We start from the raw sequence: 22,243 nt of genomic DNA, 5'->3' as shown, positions 1-22,243 counted from the left end.
GATCTTCCTGTCTCTACCTCCTAAGTTTGAGGATTATAGATGTGTACCACTCTCCTACCCCTGTTTTATGCTTTTTTTTTTTTTTGTATTTTTGTTTGTTTGCTTGTTTGGTTTTGAGATGGGGTCTTAGGTAGTTCTGGCTGGCATGGAACTCTTTGTGTAGATCAGGTTAGCCTCAAACTTGCAGCAATCTTCATGCCTCTGTCTCTCAAATGCAATGTACCCACCTTTCTTTTTTTTCTTCCTATTTGTGTGTATTCATTGTAAATGTTTGAGTATGCATGCTCACATGTGAGTGAGCACACATGTGTGAGAATGTGTATACACATAGAGGCCTGAGGTTGAAATCAGGAAACCTCCCCAGTTGTTTTTCCACTTTCTCTATTGAGGCAGAATCTCTTAGGCCCAGAGGTCAGTGATACGATGACTCTTGCTGGACAGCTTGCTCTGGGGACTCTGTCTCTACTTTCCAAGGCTGGAATTGGAGGCAGGTCACCTTACCTACCCCACACTTACATAGGTTCTGTGGATCCAAACTCCAGTCAGTCCTTACCCTTGAATAGCAAGTGTGTTAACAACTGGACCATCACCTCAGCCATGGGCTACTCGCTTTCCTTCACCTGTACTAGGTCTGAATGTTTTCTACTCACTGATGAGTCCCAGTGTGCATCTTCATTGGAAAGCTCCGCCCCAAACTCCCTGAACTCCTCACTCATTGGACTCACCATCCATTTGGACACTTGTACCCCTCAACTTTATGGGTCACAAACTGAACCCCTGATTTTTTTCTTACTAAACTTACTCTTCTTTTCCTATGGCCCCAACCTCTTACCATATGGGTAAAAATAGTGCCCTGCCTGAGTCTTGTTATGTTGCATATTTAAGCCACCTTTAAAAATTATCTTTAAAATATATACAGAAGCCCAGACACTTCTAACCTCCCAACTGCCACCACCTTCATCTCCATCTTCATTGTCTGGTCCCTGTATCACCTCGGTAACCTGAGTCAAGAAATGCTCTCCTTGCTTCTGTGCTTCGCTATTCTTAACTTGCCTTCGGGATTAAGGCTCCTGTAAAGTAGTCGCAGTGAATCTTCTCTTTGTTCCTCCTGTTTAAACCCTGGCTAGATCACGGTGATGGGGTGGGGGTGGGGGTTAATAACTAAAACCAGACGGAGCCAACTTACTGGAGAAGAGCTCTTGGTCTGCAAGCATGAAGACCTGTGCGGGAATCCACAGCATGCACTTAAAAAAAATTTCAGGCATAGCTGTAACCCAGTCCTGGGGGGTGGAGCCAGGCAGACACTAAGCCAGGTGTTCTAGCCAACAGAGCAACCAGCTCCATTGCAGCGAGAAACCCTAAGTCCTATGCATAAACTAAAGAGAGATCAAGGAAGACACCCAATAGCTCCCCCTGGCCTTCTCATGTGCACATGGGTGCACTCACTAATAAACCCATGTGCTTGCAAAACACAGACATACACACACACACACACACACACACACACATACACACACACACATACACACACACATACACATACACACACACATACACACACATACACACACACATAACATACACACACACACATACACACACACATACACACACACACACACACACACACACACACACACACACACACACACACACACACCACAGCAACACTTGCCTCCCCACAGAAAGTTAAAATCTTTCTGTGGTCTGACAGCTCTACATGACCTGCCTCTGTGAACTCTGGGCCTCACCTTCTCTTCTTCTCCTTTCTCTCACTTCTTCACAGTCTCCAATCCCTGACTCCATCTTCACCATTGGGCACAACTATAGCAATGGGCCTGTGCACATGCTGTTCCTGTCTCCTGCAAAGCTTTTCCTGCAGGCACCATCACCTGCTTCAGGTCCTGGCTCAAAATAGCCTTCACAAGGCCTTTCTTAGCCACCTCCCACCGTCCTTGGGTTGGATATTAAATCAGTGATTTCAGGCCATCTGGGAAACACAACAGGTCTTATGGTTTGCAGATCTCAAAGCCTCACCCTAGTTAGCTTATTTCCTTTATTTTTTTAAGATTTATTTATTATTTATACAGTAGTCTGCCTGCATACCAGAAGAGAGGGCACCAGATCTCATTATAGATGGCTGTGAGCCACCATGTGGTTGCTAGGAATTGAACTCAGGACCTTTGGAAGAACAGACAGTGCTCTTAACCTCGGAGCCATCTCTGCAGCCCTTGTTTCCTTTTTTTTTTTTTTAAGCAGAAAAATGATGGCAACAGAACAAAAGGAGAGTCCAGTATGGGTGAAAGAAAGCATCAAGGTAAGACCCTAGATATCCTGGTGCGATGGGCATGGGCACCAAGAAAACAGGGCTCCTCCCTCAACAATGGCCAGGTGATACCAGGCACATTGCAAAATTGTCTAAATTTGTAAAGTGAGAATAATACTAATTCTTAAGAGCAAGACTGTTTTGAGGATTAAATACACGGTGAATTAGTTGGTATATTTACTTCTGTGGCCAAATGCCTTACCAAAGCAGTACAAGGGAGGACAGGTTCATTCAGGCTCATGACTTAAGAAGCCATGCGCTCCACCGTGGCAGGAAGGAATGGCGGCGGGAGCTCAAGGCAACTGGTCACACTGGGTCCACATTCAGGGAACTCCGGGATGAGCGTTGATGCTCAGCTTGTTTTCTCTCCTTTTCCGTCTGTTCTGCTCTTGGAATGGTGCCATCCACATTCAGGGTGGGTTTTCTCTTCTCACTTAAACTCCTCTGGAACACTTTCAAATACACACCCTGAGTTGTGTCTCCTTGTGACTACAAGCATAGGGAAGCTGATGATGAAGATGAGCATCTTGTACCATCCCTGACTGGAGTCTGTTATTTGTTTTTAGTCTCTTTTTACTTTTGCACCTCTCTACTATGAATGGAATTAATGGCAGAGCTCTCACCTTGGGGATAAATCCTGGCATGAATATTAATATGCAGGCCTGTTTGAAGCACCGAATGTATTTCCTTATGAGAGCATTGATTCACACAGATGATTTCTGGGTTCTAGGGCTAGTCCATAAAAGCCATTCTGACATGCAATGCATTTAAATACACTTACATGGCATATGGCCACATACTAGCCATAGCATAAAATATATCTCCATGCAAAACAATGGGGAAGTGAAACAAAAATTTCAACATGGAATGCCTCAGACAAGAGCTCCCCAATAATAACACTGTCAATAAAAATACAGCAAGTATTTATTTATTGGTCTGCCACTATGGCAGCCTTTATTAATTCTGTTATAAAAACCCTCACATTCACCATATGACTGTTCACAGCTATCTTTATTTTAAAGATAGTGAACTGGGCTCAGAACCAGGGGCTGTAAGACAGGATTGAAATTGGGGCCATCTGGTTTCAGTACCGCTAACTCCTGAGACAGTGACCAGGGCCACATCTAGCCTGTTCCCTATCTTTGGGGTACACCTAAGGCCTATGGGAACTGTGAGGAAGATTGGAACCCAGTCAGTCTGGCTTCAGACTTACCACATGCAAAGGCTCGAGGTAAGACTGGGCCTGGCGTGTGGAAGCTGAGGACACCAAGTACAGAAGGCTTGTCTTTGGGGGACAGAAAAGAAAAGTATTTATTTGTAGAAACAAGTAGCTGGAGGTAAGTGTGCACAGATGCAAACTAAGGTCGGGCCCTATTTTGCTTCTGTATTTTAAGCAAATCCCCAAACTCCCACTAATTAATGGAACAATGAAAAGAAAAGAAAACAGAACAAAACCCAAGTTCTTTGGAGAGGGTAACTTGGGGATGCTTAGTTGGAGATTACTTCACGGACACTAAAGCTGGGTGGAGGAGGAGAAGAGTGAATGTATCCAGCCTGTGTCCCCCTGAGTCTGGGGTGGGACAGGGAACTATTGACCTAACAGAAGAGGGAAGGAGAGGGCTGTGTGAGTGAGGCATGTGTGAGGCACGTCTGCCTGTCACTTGTGAGTGTCTCGGATGTGCAGACCGCAGTGACAGTATCAGGGACAGCCCAGGAGCTCTGAGCAGGAGGGGATGACTTGCTAAGTGGCACCTTCTCATCACCTCTCTCCCTCAGATCAGGAATATGAGCTGTTGCTTCAGATGACTTACAGAGATCTGGAGGAGAAGGGAGAATTGAAGACGTTTCTGGAGCCCTTGAACTCTTCATCACTAGCTTTACCTTGGGCCAGCGAGATCATCAGAGTGAAGGCCACCACATGTAAGTTAGCTCTCCAGTGACGGGGAGTGTAAACAGGGAAAGGGGCGGGCCAGTGGGTGAGAAATGATCATTCCACACAAGCTCGGTGGCACCAGGAACTAATGTGAGTTCTTTATGTGACGTGTCCACTGCATGCTGGGAAGGGGGCTGTGTCTGTGGTCGTCCCTCAGGTACCAGCTGATGGGTGGGGGGGTGGGGGGATTCTATTTCAAGTGTATCCATTCTGAGTAACAAAGAAGTGAAAGTCCTGGAGACCCTCACATAAGCAATGGATTCTTTGGCTGAGGCCAGACAGGCATTAAATCTAGTCCTATTTTATTGGCCAGAATGTATTCTATGACTCAGGCCAGCCTCATGAAGCCAGGATCTGAAATCCCACTGTGTGTCTTGAAGATTGTAAGAACTATTTGGTAAAACAAACCATAGAAGTGGGTCCCAGGGAAGGTTAACGACTTGGTTAAACTGTGCCTATAAAACTGTTCGCATCCCCAGCAGCAGCAGGAGCAGGGAACTGAATAAAAATGCAAATCCTTCCGCCTTGTTCCAACTTGTTGGATCAGAAACTCTGGGGTGGAGTGGAGGAGTTTGACAAGCACTCACTACACACTTCCATGTACATTTCTGAATCAGATCCTGCTTCATCTTTCTGTTAGGACACAAGGAATTTTGGTGGGTATGTCAGGTCCAATACAAAATAACCCACACACGTTAACTGGTAGATATTTTCATCCTGTGCCCCACCTCTAAATCATCCTACCTTTCTAAAATTTTAATACATTTAAATGTTTTATGTACATGATTGTATATGTGTGCACTCTGTGCATGCTTGGGACCTGAGAAAGGCAGAAGTAGGCTTTGGATTCGCCAGAATCGGACTTCTAGATGCCTGTGAGCCACCATGTGGGTGTTAGGAATCAACCCCAGGTCCCCCTGCAGAGCAGCATGTGCTCCTAACACTGAGCCATGTCTTCAGCCCTCCTATGCGGAGTACTGACGGATGAGGGCTCGAGTGAGACAGTGGTCAGATACCCTTCCCACCCCTTCAGCATCTCTATGCTGTGATCTGTTCTTCTGCCTTTCTCTTCCATCACAGTGGATACCTGTGGGGTCCATAGCTGTATTTTGGATGCTAAGCCAGCCATTTGGGTTTTACCTTTGCTGGGATTTTCACAGTAGCCTCGGAGTCTATGGAGTTTGACATTTCTGTATCTTAAAAGCATTGCCATTTTTCTGGGACTGAGCAGAAGTTGGTTTAGAAAGCAGACCCCGTGAGAACATGTTCTATTTCTTTTTCAATATGTAGACTGCAAAAGCCTAAGGGGATCTCTGGAGTGTGCCTGTGAAGACAGCTACATGTGGTTTCCTCCCTCCTGCCTCAATCCCCGGAATTGTTACCTCCATACAACTGGATACCTCACAAGCTGCGTTTGCCCTCTCAAAGGCCTCAGCCAGAGCATTAGTTTCTGTGAGAGAGGAAGTAAGTGCCCCGTGGCTGGAGTGCTCTTATCTCAGCATACTACAGCGACGCCCGGTTGGGGTGGCTGACGCTGAAGGTGGAGGTGCCCTGTTAGCTTTGTGGACACCCACTGAAGGCTTCCTAAAGGCAGCAGACCCAAACCACAAGATGCCGTTTGGATGTCAGTTCAACTGCTAGGCGCACGCAGCTCAGCTCCGTAATTGCTGGGTTCTATTGTGTTCTAGATGCACTGAAATGCTAGTGGGCATCTTCGGAGTCAGAACATTTCCCTTCTCCCCTTTTCTCTTCTTTACCAGCATCACTTCTAGATGTGTGAGTGCAGAAAGAATACTTGGTGATCATATTGAAAGGGATGCTCTAGATTGCAACACACACACACTATATATATAGTGTATGTGTATATATATATATATATATATACACATACACACACACACTCACAGACTCACACTGCGTGCACATACGTGCACACACAGGCATATGTGAACAAACACTCATAAACACGCACATACATGCATACACATACACACACAAACACACATGCACACACACTCACACACACACATACACCCTATATGCACCCATGCATACATGCAGGTATGCTCCAGCAAACACACACTCATGCAGGTGCACACACACATACACACATGCACACACATACACATACACTTTCTCTCTCTCTCACACACACACATAGTGTTGAGGGACTTGTGTTGATCACTGGCATGTTCTCACAACTGTTAGTAACTCACCACTGAAACCTCTGCTCAGCTTCTTTGTATTATTTTAGATGAATATATTTTATGAAAATAAATGGAAATACCTCCCACGGGTTAGGAAGTATACTTTCATAATTTTATGCTGCTGATAAGATCAAGTTAGAAATTTATTTGATCTCAAGACTCCTTTATTCCCCTATTTCTCATAGAGATTTTAGGCACTTTTGAAATTAAAAAAGAGTTTCCCAAAGACCTTTGGAATTCATCATCTGTTGCATACACCTTCTACAAGGCAACAATTGAAAACCAAGTACGTGCTGTTTATGATGTAAGGTTTTTTTTTTTTCCTTTCCTAACCACCAGGTTGAGTGCCTTTCAATTTAGAGCATGCATTTAATGCCTATGTTACATGTGTGCATATATTTGTATGTAGGGGGCACCCATGTGGGTACTGTACACACATGTAGGGGACAGAGAAAATCAGATTTAAATGTTATGGTTTCTTCCCCCCCCCCCACTACCTCCCATCCAGGCTTTTTCCCCCTTTTAGACAGGGGCTTTCATTTAGCCTGGGGCTCAGCAATTCACCTGGGCTGGCTAGTAAGTCAGTAGGATCTGCTTTCTTTGCCTGCCCAGTGCTGAGATTATAAACATTCACCATCACATCTGCATTGTTTAAAATGTAGGTTCTGGGGCTCTAACCCAGGTCTTCATGCAAGACAAGTGCTTTTTGCTGACTGAACAGTCACCCTAGGTAGCCTCTTAATAACATTTTTTTACATATTTATTAAATTTTAAATTTGCACAGGCATGTAGGCACACATGTGTGTGCTTGTGTGTGGGGGGTATGGGTATGTGCATGTATGAGTGCATGTGCTCACAAAGCCCAGAAGAGGCCATCAGATCCCTTGGTGTTACACTTATGGGTGGCTGTGAGTCACACAGCATGGATGTTGGGAACCGGGAACTCAGGTCCTCTGCATGCTCCTAACCCCTGAGCCAACTCTTCGGTCCCTTATACAATATTTAATTACTTCTTTCTGATGCGTTCTTACAGAGCCACTATTTGCTCTGGCCACAGTTGACATTTCCTTGAGCATTTTCCTAAGATTTTTTTCAGTTAACCTCTCAAGTGTCTTGGGTTCAGTTTTGCTTATTTACTTGAATACTATACTAAGGCTTTTTGACTATTTTATGACTTTTAATTACACGTAATAAACGACCACAACCTAAGCTCAATTGTCAGCCTTTTAATTTGTTCCACACATAGCATCTCTTAGAAGCTGAAGAGAGTTACTGACTAAAACTTGATTTCAAAGCAAAGTCATGTAAGAACAGACCAGTCAATGTGCCTATGTAAAGGACCAGCACATAGATTTGGGTACATGTATTATAATTTTTAGTACCCTATTCCCCATATTCTAAGATGCTGATTACCCCACCATCATCACCCCCTCTCTCTGTGTGCACATGTGAAGGCCAGAAGTAGTTGTCAAGTGCTTTCCAATTAAAAGGTAGCCACACATTATTATTGTTATTATTTTGAGACAAGGTCTCCTGCTGGACTCACCAACTGGCAAGACTGGTTGACCAACAAGGGACAGGATCTTCCTGTCTCAACTTCCCAGCGCTATGGTTACCGGTGTATGTGGCTATATACCTCACTTTCGTGAGCGCTAGGAATCTGACCTCAAGTCCTCATGACAGTGGCAGTCAGTTTACTGACAGAGCCATCTCACTAGCCTCTGATCGTTCACGCTTTCTTGCATCCTCAAAAGTAAATTGTGCTCTTGTGTTCTCAATTGTTGTTTTAACTGTATTTGTTACATGTGACTTCTTTTTGTGGTCCCTTCTTCCTTTGCTCATCTGTTATTGGTTTATTTATTGTCTGCATCTGTATTTTGCTCCAATGTCTTTTCGATGTGTGAGGACAAAGACTGAGTCATTGCCTTTTGTTTTCTCTCTAAGCTTAAAGAAGCGTACAGAGGAATCCATGGTTTTGAGTCCGTTCACGTCATCCAATTTCGGTAAGTCACATCTGGTCTTAGAAGGGCTGCTCTAGAATCCTACACCAATCCTGAGAATGCCCAGTGATATTGCTGCTGGTCTTGACAGAACTGTAAAGCCAATGCTAGGGAGACAGCTTGGTCAGTAAGTGTGTACCTTGCTGCCCTGAGGTCTGAAGTCGGACCTCAGAACCCACATAGTAACGCCTGGCACGGTAGTGCACACACGTAATCTCAGTGCTGGGAAGGTAGAGTCAGGGTATCCATCGGGTTTACTGGCCAGCAAGACTAATGAGATCCAGAGCAGTGAGAGATCCTGTCTCAAGAGAAGTAGATGCCGTTCCTAACGACAACCTGAGGTCGTTCTCTGGTCTTCACATGCCAGTACTCATGTGAATGTACATGTGAGCCACACATATACACTCTTGAACAGAAGAATACATACACACATACATAATAAAGAATTGTAAACACATGGTCATAAGGGAAGACCTGGAAGCAATGGGGGAAATCGTGGTACCCAGGTCCAGGGAAAGATGAGGGGTGGCATGAGGGATGTGGGTGCAGAGGGGTGAACATTCACTACCACAGCAGACATGATGTCATTTGATTTGGACTCAGGATAGGAACCTAGTATAAAATATCCTTCCGGGAAAATATCAAGTATAGACTGTGGCTCAAAACTCAGAATTCACTGTCTATAGCAAATAAAGAGATATTTAGTAAATTAGCCTTTTGCTTATGATTCAATTCAGAGTTATTTGGAGTTGAGCATGTGTGCCTTGATGGCCAGTTGCTTGTAGTCTGCTTGCCGGGAGAAGTAGCTTAGAGGTCAAAGAAATTTGACTCACTATTTTTTTTCCATGGTTAACTTCAAACTAGTCATGGGAAAATTTCAACAACACTTGCTATAAATATGTTCTTATTCCGTAAAGTCATTTAGGAAGTCTCATGGGAATAGTTTTCTTAAAATGCAGCTCAGAGGCCAGACATGGTGGCGCATGCCTTTAATCCCAGCACTCGGGAGGCAGAGGCAGGTGAATCACTATGAGTTCAAGGCCAGCCTGGTCTACAAAGTCCAGGACAGCCAAGGCTACATAAAGAAACCCTGCCTCAAAAAAACTTAAATAAATAAACAAATAAATAAATAAATAAAATGCAGAGAACACTGCTTTCCCCCATTAAAAAAATGTTGAATCTATACAATGGATCCTTTTCTATTTTTTGCTGTTGCTGTCAGTGTACTATTGGATGAATCTGAGATCCACATCCAATAATGTTTACATCCAAAAACAGAAACAACAACAACAACAACAAAAACTCACACAACCAGGTGTGAGGGTGCATGCTTGTGATCCTGGAGCTCGTGACGTGGAGGCAGGGGGATCTCCACTGTTTCTTTCTTTTTTTTTTTTCCTCCTTTATTAATTTATTCTTGTTACATCTCAATGGTTATCCCATCCCTTGTATCCTCCCATTCTTCCCTCCCTCCCAATTTCCCCTTATTCCCCTCCCCTATGACTGTTCCTGAGGGGGATTACCTCCCCCTCTATATGCTCATAGGGTATCAAGTCTCTTCTTGGTAACTTGCTGTCCTTCCTCTGATTGCCACCAGGTCTCCCCGTCCAGGGGACATGGTCAAAGGTGAGGCACCAGAGTATGTGAGAAAGTCATATCCCACTCTCCACTCTACTGTGGGGAGTGTTCTGTCCATTGGCTAGATCTGGGTAGGGGCTTAAGGTTTACCGCCTGTATTGTCCTTGGCTGGTGCCTTAGTTTGAGCGGGACCCCTGGGCCCAAATCTGCCTATCATAATGCTCTACTTGTAGGCTTCTAGGACCCTCTGGATCCTTCTACTTTGCCTTTCTCCCATGATTCTCTCATCTAGAGTCCCACTAGAATGTTCTCTCCTCTGTCTCAGTTTCCTGGTAAGTGAAGGCTTTCGTGGGACATGCCCCTTGGGCTAATATGCAGATATAAGTGAGTATATACCATTTGAGTCTTTCTGCTTCTGGGTTAACTCACTCATTATGATCATTTCTAGCTCAATCCATTTATCCACAAATTTCGGGAATTCCTTGTTTTTAATAGCTGAATAGTATTCCATAGTGTATATGTACCACAGTTTCTTTATCCATTCTTCTATTGAGGGACACTTAGGCTATTTCCATGTTCTGGCTATTATGAATAAGGCTGCTATGAACATGGTTGAGCAAATTTTCTTGTTGTGTGCTGGAGCATCTTCTGGGTATATTCCAAGGAGTGGAATAGCTGGGTCTTGAGGAAGCCCTATTCCCATTTTTCTGAGATAGCACCAGATAGATTTCCAAAGTGGTTGTACTAGTTTGCATTCCCACCAGCAATGAAGGAGTGTTCCTCTCTCCCCACATCCTCGCCAGTCTCCACTGTTTCTTGACTGACTTAGAGTACAAAGTGAAATCAAGGTTAGCCGGGATTACACAGGGAGCTTTTGTCTCAAAACAAAACAAACAATAGCTAGGAGAAACAGTTGGCAAGCGGCACAGGGTGGACCTTATCATGACAAAAGCATCAAGAGTTTGTACTTTCGAGCTTCAGAAGGTCTTATCAGCTACTAACTTCCTAACCTGGCTTCTCTTCGTCACATCTGTATTCTCAGCACTTAGGAAACTGAGCCGAGGAGGACTGCTGCAAGTTCCAAGCCAGCCTGGGTTTCCTAGTGACTTGCAGGCCCGCCTGGCCTATAGAGTGAGAGCCCCATCCTCAAAACACAAAACAAAAGAGTGAGGGTAACACAGTGTTGATCTCATAGAACAACCACAGGGATCATCTCATTAACACATGTGCGCTCATATTTGCTGGCTTTAGACACCATCTACCTGAGATTTCCAACCTTGTCACCTTGCCTTGGCCTCTTCCCTGAATCCTGATCACTAAGCCAGCAACCTGACATCTCAATTGCTCTTCCCGTGAGCCTGTCAAACACATGTCTGCCGCCCTGGCTCCCTCAGTCCACCCACTCCCGGCCAGCAACCTTCCTTCTCCACCTTCTCACCAGTTCTTCTGCCTGTTGGACTCAAACCATGAGCCATAGTCTGCTCTTAGTTACATTCTGAGGCATAGTAAACACACCGTGCTGTACACAGAGGCCCCCAGTGTATGGTTCCACCAGATCTGACCAACTGCACACAGCCTGTCCCACCCAGACAGGACACTTCCGGTACCTCCTGCTCTTCCGGTTCCTTTCCAGCCAGTCCCTCCACACCCTCCACAAGAAGCAACCACTGGCTCTGATTTCTACTTCCTTAAGCTGGTTTAATCTGCTCAAGAATGTTTGTTTGGCTTGTTTTGTTTTATTATCTGGGTTCCGTTCACTTAGCATGAAGTACTTGCAGTTCCTGGTTTTCCCCCTTTTCATTGCCCAGTGGCATTCCACGGTGTACATACACTAATACTCTTCCCGCTCTGTGTGGTTATTCTTAAGCAGTTTCTTTCTTAGACAGCCCAAGTCTGCTTTCCTAGCAAATACATCAAATATAATAAAGGTTTCCACATTAATGGTTATCCAACTAATTCAAGCCAAACCACCTCTTCCTTAGCTCATCTTTCTGTTTTCTCTTTGGCCTCTTTTAGCTTGTTTCCCTGCATTACTTCCTACCTTCCTCTCTCCCCTATTACACTAGTCAACCTGCTCTTTAAGTTTGTCAAACTCACTGCCTGTCCCAGAGCTTTTATAGACACTTGCCTGCCACCCAATGTGCTGCTCATCGCCGGCCCTTCTCTTCTTGTCTAGTTGGCTAGTTTTACAACTTTTAATTGGGAAAATGTCTGCACAGGATTTGACTGTACACAAGACCATAGTGCATTTTCTTAACCACTGACTGGTGTGGGATCCAGCCCATTGCTGGTGGCGCCATCCCTGGGCAGGTGGTCCTGGGTGCTATAAGGAAGCAGGCGGAGCAAGCCATGGGGAACAAGCCAGTACGTCTTATTCGCCCATGGCTTCTGCGTCAGTTCCTGCCTCCAGGTTCCTGCCCCGTTTGAGCTCCTGCCCTGGTAGGGCTGAGTTCCCTCAATAATAAACTGTTACCTAGAAGGATAAACAAAAGAAAATCCTTTTCTTCACAAGACATCATCATATGGGTCTATTTCAGAAAACAGGGATATTTTTAACAGAGAAACCTTCTCCAGGCAGCCATATTTAGTGTGAGGCATTTACTTCCACCTTCTATGCCTGTCATTGTCTACCTGTCTCTCATGGCATTTAACATTTAGAGAAGTGTGTGGGCATGTGCATGAATGTGTGTGCATATGGGCATGCATATGCATGCAAATGAATATGAACATATGCATTCATGAAGACAAATATATGTGTGCATGCATGTGTGCATATAGTTATATGTGCGAGTGTGCCTGTGTGTGTGTGTTGCTTGTTTCTCAACTCCATGAAGGTACACAGCAGATCTGCTTGTTTCCAATGACTCCATGACATGCATTTACAGATATGCCCTGAGAAACTAAATCAAAAGAGAGTGAATCTTTATTTTCTTCCCACACCCTCACTGCAGAGAAGGAAGCATCATTGTTGGCTATGAAGTGACTGGCTCCAGTAGCACAGCTGAGCTCCTGGCTGCCATTAAACAGGAGGCTGCAAAGGCACAGGAGGCCCTGAGAAGTCAGTTTCCAATCAAAGAAGGCTCTTTCAGAGTGTTCCAGAAAGGTAATGCTGGGTCCCCATATTTGCTTCAGTCTCTCATTAGTCATGCGTGGTGTCCTCAGAAAAGAATTTGTAGATGCCCATTTCTAAGAGGATTCTTCTAAAACCTACTTTTGGTAGAAACTGGCAGCTTTCCCCTCACTGCCAGTTAATCTCAACCCCAGTTGACTCTGAGATAGTTACTAATTGGAGATCTGAGCCTCTCAGATAAACATCTGGGAACACTGACCTCACTACAGGCTGTGAAGGAGATGACTCAGCAGTTTACACCGGGGAAGCCTTGGAGCTGACAGTAGTTTTAAATCACTACCTGAAGAACCAAGGGGGAAATGTGCACGCCCACCTCTCGCTACAGTTTCTAAATTATCATCTTAGTTCATGTCCCCTTGGTGAGGTCAAACACCTGGATGCAAGCAACTTAGGGGAGAAAGGGTCTATTCTCTTCACGCTTTCTGGTTACAGTCCATCTTAGTGGGCAAGTCAAGGCAGCAAGAAGTAGAAACAGTCATATTCACAGACAAAGTCCAGGGTCCAGTCCCTGAAATGGTGACACCCACACTCAGGGTGCATCTTCCTACATTGGTTAACCAACCCAGATAAGAAAATCTACCACAGACCAGCCCAGAGTGTCCTAATCGAGACATATACTCATCCAGACTCCCCTCCCAGGAAAATGTTCTCTCCTCTCCTCTTCCCCTTCCTTTCTTCCTTTCTTCCTTCTTTCTCTTCTATTTTTTGGGAGTTTCTCTCTGTAACCCAGACTGGCTTCCAATCCTCAAGCCACCACCCCCGCCCCAGCCTTCTGAGTCCTGGGATTATGGATTTTTCACCCTTAAGCCTAATATCTTAGATTTTTAAAAAAATTAGACCCATAATAATCATGCATATTTATAAGATTATAATGTACTATTTTAAGTGTTGCTGATATTACATAATGATGCAATTCATATGCCTATCAACTCAAACATTTATGATTTCTTTGCAATGTAAATAGTCAACACCCTCTTCCCAGCTATTCTGAAATGTGCAGGACCCTCAGGCTTGAAAAGGATGATACTCGTTACCTGTGGCAATATGGATGAGTCTAGAGGACATTGTGTTAAATGAAATTAAGCCGGAAAGAGAAAGAACAACACTGTATGGACTCACTCGTGTATGGCATCCAAAGAATCTACTGATCTCAGAGAAGCTGAGAAAGGCATGCAATCCGGAGTGGTTGTAGAGCGCAGGCAAAGGGATGGGCAGCGGAGGGGTTGGGTCTGTAACAAATATCAAACGCAGGTCAGGAGGTCTGCAGTTGGCAATAAATGCTGTGCGCTCATTTTACTATTTAAATTCATCCTTCGGCATCTCCTGTCACAATATCTGCCCATGTCTGCCAACAGCATTCACTCAGCAAACACTCACACACTATCTGATATGTCCAGACATTTAGAACAGAAAAAATGAGGAAGTCAAAATTCCAGGGGAATGTATCACTAAGAGTCCCTGGTGACTGCAGTAGAAGCAGCTTTGAAACAAGATCCTGCCAGGAAGGACCATGCCCCAGTGACAATCTCCCACCTTCCAGCCACACCATCATTCTTTGTTCTATAGCATCTTCAAAATTACCAAGTATTAACTCCACACCAATGTGTGTGTGATAGGCATGTGTATGTGTGTATGCATGTTTGCATGTGTATGGACACAAGCGTGTGTGGGTGCACATGTGTGCATGTGGAGGGACAAAGCTGATGTCAGGTGTCTTCCTCAGTTGCTTTCCTCCCTTATAATATCAAGGCAGGGTCTCTTAGGAGCCTGGAGTTCATCATTTCCAGTGAATTTGGCTGGTCAGCTTGATCTGAGAATTTCTTGTTTCTGTCTTCTGAATGCTGGAGGGGTTTCAGGTGGGCTGCTGTGTGTCCACTTGGCTCTCGTGGGTTCTGAGGATCTGAACTCTCAATCTTATGCTTGCATGGCAGGTGTTTAATCCACTGAGCCACCTCTTTTCTTTTTAATATTCTCTTCAGTGATTACACCTTGCCTTGTTTTCACTTAATACTGACCAGTCCATTAAAACAAAGTTTCTAGTGTTGGTCAGATACATGGAAGGAGAAACTATTCTGAGCAAGAGCCATCAAGGAAGCAGAAAGAGAAATAAGGAAACACTTGGGCATCAACAATGAACCTATAACTCCAAGTTTTGCCTGGGTTTTAAATCTGGAAATATAACTTAAACACTGCATTTTTTGGTAGAGTGCTGGAATGTTCTGAAGTTATTTCCCTCCCTGTATGTCTTGTTTTCCAGCTCAGTGTAACAGCATCTCCTTTGGATTCGGGTCTGAGAATGATGAATACACTCTACCCTGCAGCCGTGGCTTCACCGGGCACATCACGGTCAGGTGCCAGTCCTCTGAGTGGCAGATCACCAAAGAGTCCTGCGTGCTCTCCCAGCTGGAAGAGCTGAAGAAGGTGACACATTTTTTTTTTTAGGGCCTTAGCAGTTTGAATTTCACAGTGGGCATCTACTGGAGATTGTGGCTAGGTAGAGGATCAAATATGACCATTTTATATCTTTGGACACAGTGCAGAAGTGTAAGGGCTCCGTTGAGCCTCAGTTAACCAGGGCTTATGAGCATGACTGAGAGAGTCAGAAAATGTCCAAGTTGATAGTATTGACTTAGTAGGGCAAAGTCACTCAATGCTAATAGATATGGCAGATGCTCAAGCGCCAACTAACCTAGATGTGGAAATCCAGGGGTCCTTGGAGTCGAAGATGAAACAGAAGCATGATCTAGGGCAGTACACTTAATATAAGTGAGAATGTATAGATACCTTCCACTGAGTAATGCAGTACTGGACGGGATGATTCATGCCATAGACCTTAAAAGCTATCTGGTCTACCAACTATATATGTACACACACACACACACACACACACACACACACACACACACACACACACTTCAGGAAACAGACCAAGCAGCTAGTGGTCCATCTGGTAGCAGTAATGCTGATCTGGAAACAGAGTCACTTGATTTCCTTGTCCAATGTTACGCATTCTACTCTAGCTTTGTATAAAAGAGAAGGAAGAAAAAAAAAAAAGGAAGGAAGGAAGGAAGAAAGGAAAGAAGGAAGGAGAAAGATGACATGAAAGGAAACTAAAAGAAAGGAGATAAATGGTCCAGAACAGGAGAATTCAAATAGAGGGGAAAGTCTTCCAGACTGGCTTCAGACAGCACTCTTGTAGCAGACATCCATATTGAGTAGAGCTTCCATCCCTGGCAGAGGGCTTCCTCTCGCCACAGAGAACCCCAAAGAGGACTCTCAAAGCACCTGGGAACAGTTCCTTCGTCCTTTCTGCCATCTGTGGCCTCATCTGTGAACTAGGAGCAGGTCACCACTGGAGTCTGGTCTTGCTGACCCCTTCTTTACCTTGGTTCTGAGCATGGCAATAGTGAGAACCAGTTCATCCCAGGATGTGAGAGCATCGGGGGCCAGTGCAGTCTACTAAGAAGAACATGGAGGTTGGGTGGGATCTGGGATCATGGGTCAACTTGTATTGATGGAAGCAAACACTCCTGCTTACCCCCTTCCAAGTTACCCTATCCTAGCAGAACAAGATGGTGGCTGAGAAGAAGTGAGATTCTAAACCTAGCTACACAGTGGGGGTTGATCCAAGCCAAGCAGTCAACGTGGCACATGTGTCCACCTATCTTCTCATCCTATACAGAAAGTACAGGGTTAGTACTGGCAGAGCTCAGTACTGGCAGCGCCACTCTTAGCTGAGTAGTCCTTGCCAAGTCACCAAATCTCACTGATCATCTGTTTTTCTATAAAAGATTACGGTATATTTGAAAATGTCTTTCAGAGTATGTTTTATGATCCAGTTTCCTTTAGTGCTGAAATATCAATAATAACACTGCTTCCTTCAAAGAATGTTTAAGATGCTCAATCAACAACTTACTATTACGCGTTAAGCACAGTGCCTAGAATCACTGAACCACAGTCACCATTGTTGCACTGATACACTGCACTGTTTGCTCTGTAGCCAAGACGTCTGACTTAAGTCTAATGGTGTGTAAGAATTTCTGTTTGTTTTTTAACCATAGAATTTAATCTTTTTATTTTATTTTATTTTATTTTTAGAAGTTCAGTATGATTGCAGGCAAGATCACAGAGGCAGATGTGTCATCTCTGGTGCGGAATCTTTCCACCATCGTTCAGCAAAACCCGTCCACCACAGCTGGGAATCTGGCTTCTGTGGTGTCGCTTCTGCACAACATTTCATCTGTGTCTCAGGCGAACTCCTTCGCAGTGTCTAATTTGACACTGAAGGTATGAAGGGCTGACTATTTACTTATAATTTATTTTATTTAGCTCTTCTGAGACTGGGTCTCACAATGTAGCTTTGCTTGGACTGGCATGCAATACATAGTCCAGGATAGCCTTGAACTCCTGGAACCCATCCTGGTTTAGCCTACTGAGTTGCTGTGCTTACAGGCATGTACCACTACACCCAAACTGGAGGTCCCACTTGAAATGTTCCATCTTGTGGGAGGTGTAATAAAAGCCCAGATGATGGGGGAACTGTTGGGAAAAGCAGAGAAGCTATGTAACAGTCCTGGTGTGAGCTTCATTGGCTTTTCTACACTATACAGTGAATTCATAGGACTTGGAGGTGTTAGCTCAATAATAGAGTGCTGGGCCCAAGGTTCAATACCAAGTATGGGATCTGGGGAGAGGAGAAATAAAATATTAATGCCCATGTTCAATAGCACAAAAGCTTACACTTTCCCTCAATCCCAAGTCTTCTGTCCGTGCACAGATTTCAATTTAGTCTGTCGATCTTGTGAGTTCATTGTATACAGTGAACAATTTTAGAACTCCTTTCTCAGTTGGGCATAGTGGTGTATGCCTAGAATTCTAAAACTCAGGGAGGCAGAGGCAGGGGGATCTCTATGAGTTTGAGGCCAGCCTGGTCTACAAAGTGAGCCCAGGACAGCCAAGGCTTCACAGAGAAACCCTGTCTCAAAAAACCAAAAACTGAAAACCAACCAACCAACAACAACAATAACAACAAAAAAATCCCCTCTTTTCTCCTGGCTAGTTTAGTTTAGATATTTAGATTTTGACTAAAAAATGACATGATAATATTTGGTCACTATAAGAATGGCACCACTCTTAAAGGACCTTATGCCCAGCAGTAGATACGGCCAACCCAAAATGAACTCATTATTTGTCCCATACTGCTTTCTCAGCCTTTTTTTGTTTGTTTTTCCTTACATGTCCTTTGAGTATATATTATAGTTTCCAATTTTGTGTTTTTACTGGATTTCTGTGTGTGCAAACGTGTCGTGTGCTCATCTGTGTCTATATGTGCTTCTTGTGGTCTTTCTTGTTCTTTTTTCTGTTTTTTTTTTTTCCTATTCCAGTTTGTTTGTTTCCTAACGAAAGAAATAAAGGGTGTGGATTTGGGTGGGTGGGTGGGAGGGCAGGTTGCGGGAGACAGAAAGGGGAAGCAGTAATCAGAATATATTTTATGGAAAAAAATTTTTTTTCCAAGACAGGATTTCTCTGTGTCCTTGGCATTCCTGAACTTACTTTGTAGATCAGGCTAGCCTCAAACTCACAGAGATCCACCTGCCTCTGACTCATGAGTGCCTTTGGCCACCATGCCTGGCTAAATCTATTCTCTATTAAAAAAAAAAAAAAAAAAAAGGAATGCCATGCAAAGCCTGGTGTCATAGGCTTGTAATTCTAGCACTTGAGAGGCTGAGATAGTAATATTGTGAACTTGAGTCCTCTGAAAGAGCAGGAAGTGCTTAACCATCTCCTCAGCTAACAATTCAAAATGGCACTGTTTTTAAGGATTGCCACTGAATATTCTTATGCAGTAAACAACACTAAAACCCCCTGAATTAAAAATTGAACATCCATGGCATGAAGTGACCAGCTCATTTTTTAAATTGAAAATAGTTTTATTGTTGTTCGTATACTGTATTTTGATTACTGCTTCCCCTCCCTGGACTCCTCCCAGTTTCTCCTCACCTCTCCTCCCTTCTGGACCCACCCCCTTTCTAAGATATAACAATAATATAACATCTAATATAATATAAACAAATTCTAACAGTAGTACAAAACGGGGAAGATGTTGAAGTCACACTTCTGTCCTTGTCTTCTCACAAATTCATCTTTCCCATCTCAGAGCTAAAGGAAAGCACACCTGTGTGTTGTGAGATGCTTATTCATCCATGCTGAAGTGAAACCCCATTGTGACTGCTGATGACTTGGGGTGACCACTCTAGTCTCAACTTAAACAAATTATTTAGTGTGTGTGTGTGTGTGTGTGTGTATGTGTGGGTGCTGCACACATTCCACACCATGCGTGTGGAGACCAGAGGACAACGTGTGGGAATCAGCTCTCTCCTTCAATCATGTGGGTTCTGGGAACTGAACTCAGGTCCCCTGGATTGGCAGCAGGCACCTTTATCCACTTAGGTACCATACCATCTTGACCAAAACACTTGTATTACATCCAATGACAGAAACACATGTAATTCATGAGGTTTTAACCGTGATCCTCAACTCACCAATATTATTTTAATTTAATTTCAATTAAAAACACTCTTTTCCCTATACTTAACACGAGCCAGCTTCCACTCTTGGCTCTCCTGTCTCAGAAGACCTAAACCGACTTTGAGTCTTGTGTTTCAGGAAGTCATCAACATAGCTGATCATATTCTGAATTCAACTTCCATAGCTAACTGGACAGTTTTATTGCAAAGAGAAATGGACGCCAGCTCCCGGCTTCTAGAGACACTGGAAAACATCAGTGCTCTTATACCTTCCACGGCCCTGCCCCTTAATATTTCTCTAGAATTCATTGACTGGAAAGGGAATCTAGTGTACCAAAGCACGGAACCTTACAGCTACCAGGTGGAAATGATACAACAAATAGAACAAAATGCTTCTCGGCCTGTCCAAGGCCATGTGTGTATTAAACTAGATCAGAATTCCCATCCAAAGGCTGTCATCAACATGGCCTCACTGACCTTTGGGAACATTCTACCCACTACCCACCAAGGAAACGCGGAGGTCAATGGGCCCGTGATATCCACTCTTATCCAGAACCATTCCATCATTGAAATTTCCCTCAACTTTTCCAAGATAAAGCAGAACCTGAGCCAGCCTCACTGTGTGTTTTGGGATTTCAGTCAGTTGAAATGGAGCAACGCAGGCTGCCAACTAGTTGACGAAACTCCAGACACCGTACAGTGCCGGTGTTCTCACCTGACCTCCTTCTCCATGCTCATGTCACCCTTTGTCCCCTCCTCAGTGGTCCCTGTGGTAACCACATGGATCACATACATAGGGCTGGGCATCTCCATTGCAAGTCTAATCTTATGCCTGATCATCGAGGGTCTGTTTTGGAAGCAGACCAAGAAAAGCCAAACTTCACACGCACGCAACGTTTGCCTGGTGAACATCGCCCTGTCGCTCTTAATTGCTGACGTTTGGTTTATTATTGCTGCCACTGTGGACAGCTCTGCCAGCCCTTCAGGGGTCTGTGTAGCTGCGGTGTTCTTCACCCACTTTTTCTACCTTGCCTTATTCTTCTGGATGCTTGCGCTTGGCATCCTGCTGGCTTATCGAATCGTCTTCGTGTTCCATCACATGGCCGTGACTACCATGATGGCTATTGGCTTCTGTCTGGGCTATGGGTGCCCCCTCCTTATATCCATCATCACCATTGCCGTCACCCAACCTAGCAAGAGCTACAGAAGAAACAATGTGTGTTGGCTTAATTGGTCTGATGAGAGCAAACCTCTGTTGGCATTTGTTGTTCCTGCACTGACGATTGTGGCTGTGAACTTGGTCGTGGTGCTGCTGGTCCTCCGGAAGCTTTGGAGGCCAGCGATCGGAGAAAGACTGAATCAGGATGACAAGGCCACTGCCATCCGCATGGGAAAGAGCCTCCTGGTGCTGACCCCGCTGCTAGGGCTCACCTGGGGCTTCGGCATAGGAACAATGGTGGACAGCCAGACTCTGGCTTGGCATGTTCTTTTCGCTTTACTCAATGCTTTCCAGGTAAGGACAATAAACACAATGCATGATGGGCTAATGCCATTGGAATAAGTACAGAGAGCTAAGGCTGGTCGGTAAAGATGGCCTCATATATCCTTGGCTCCCACAAGTCCATAACAGGGAAACGGTGAGAAGACCAAATCCATCCGTTTCCCCCATCATTTCACTGAAGAAGAATGCTGATGTATTCATTCTGAAGTAGACTTTCCCAGTAACCCACTGCAGAGCTTAAATCTATCAGAGGTCACATAACCAACGTTTATGTCTCTTGTGGTTGACGCAGTCCTCCCATGCCTTGTACAAATCTCTGACAAAGCAGAGAAAGAGACATGACTCAAAAATACTTGTTGACCTTGACAGATACAAAGCAAGTCCCTGGAATTTAATAAACAGAGGCCAGCAACCTGACACCAGCAGCCAGATCTTGTAAATAATATGTTCCTGCAACCCAACCATGCTTATTAATGTATGAAGGGCCTATGGCTCTGTTCTCTCCAATAGCAGGGGAGCTGAAACAGATTATTATGTCTCTTACAAATCCCTAAAGACTTACAATCTAGTCTTTACACACCAAAGCTCATTGATCCTTAGCATCCAGGATGGCTTTTACATCCCATAGCCAGAAAGTGTTCAGATAGATGGAAAAGAATCCTTAGGTTTTGATGTATCTGGAAGATAGTCCTCAATCATGGTTTTATTTCAGGCAAGGCCAGAGCACCTAGGTCAACGAGTCATGGAACCGGTAGTCTCACCTTTGGGTTCTGAGGCCAAGTGTGTTTGCCCTCAAGTACCAAGTGTGTGTTTAGTCTCTCCTTGCCTCAGTTCTCTCAGCTGGTGAGCGGGGACCACGGTAGTACATATGGAGCATGTTTGAGGATTACGAGAGACAATGTAGCACCTGGCACAGGCACCCTATACTCAGTAAATGCTTAGAACTCCCTAAAGGCATTGCACCAGTCCACACAGCAGTGACCGTGCAGGCAGTGATATAGATATAGGCACAGAGAGCATGCACCCAATGGAGACAAGTCC

General features: G+C 44.4%; 1 protein-coding gene across 3 annotated transcripts in view; it reads left to right on the top strand.

Moving 5' to 3' along the window:
* The window catches only part of ADGRF1 (adhesion G protein-coupled receptor F1), a 46,261-nt gene that overhangs the window by 14,099 nt on the left and 9,919 nt on the right, over positions 1–22,243 (top strand). For 2 of the 3 annotated variants that reach the window (XM_084753299.1, XM_084753301.1), the window contains exons 3-11: positions 2,257–2,317; positions 4,103–4,246; positions 5,550–5,723; positions 6,652–6,752; positions 8,411–8,469; positions 12,996–13,147; positions 15,432–15,595; positions 17,273–17,461; positions 19,841–21,214. In XM_084753299.1, the coding sequence (XP_084609425.1) occupies positions 2,257–2,317; positions 4,103–4,246; positions 5,550–5,723; positions 6,652–6,752; positions 8,411–8,469; positions 12,996–13,147; positions 15,432–15,595; positions 17,273–17,461; positions 19,841–21,214 (2,418 nt within the window). The remainder of the gene's footprint in view (positions 1–2,256; positions 2,318–4,102; positions 4,247–5,549; positions 5,724–6,651; positions 6,753–8,410; positions 8,470–12,995; positions 13,148–15,431; positions 15,596–17,272; positions 17,462–19,840; positions 21,215–22,243) is intronic. The other variant, XM_084753300.1, reaches the window with a different exon arrangement.

Source organism: Acomys minous (genome assembly GCF_964271855.1).
Source record: "Acomys minous genome assembly, chromosome: 13".
NCBI lineage: Eukaryota > Metazoa > Chordata > Mammalia > Rodentia > Muridae > Acomys > Acomys minous.
The sequence above is the reverse complement of the archived record's forward strand: the minus strand, read 5'-3'. Positions and strand labels throughout refer to the sequence as shown.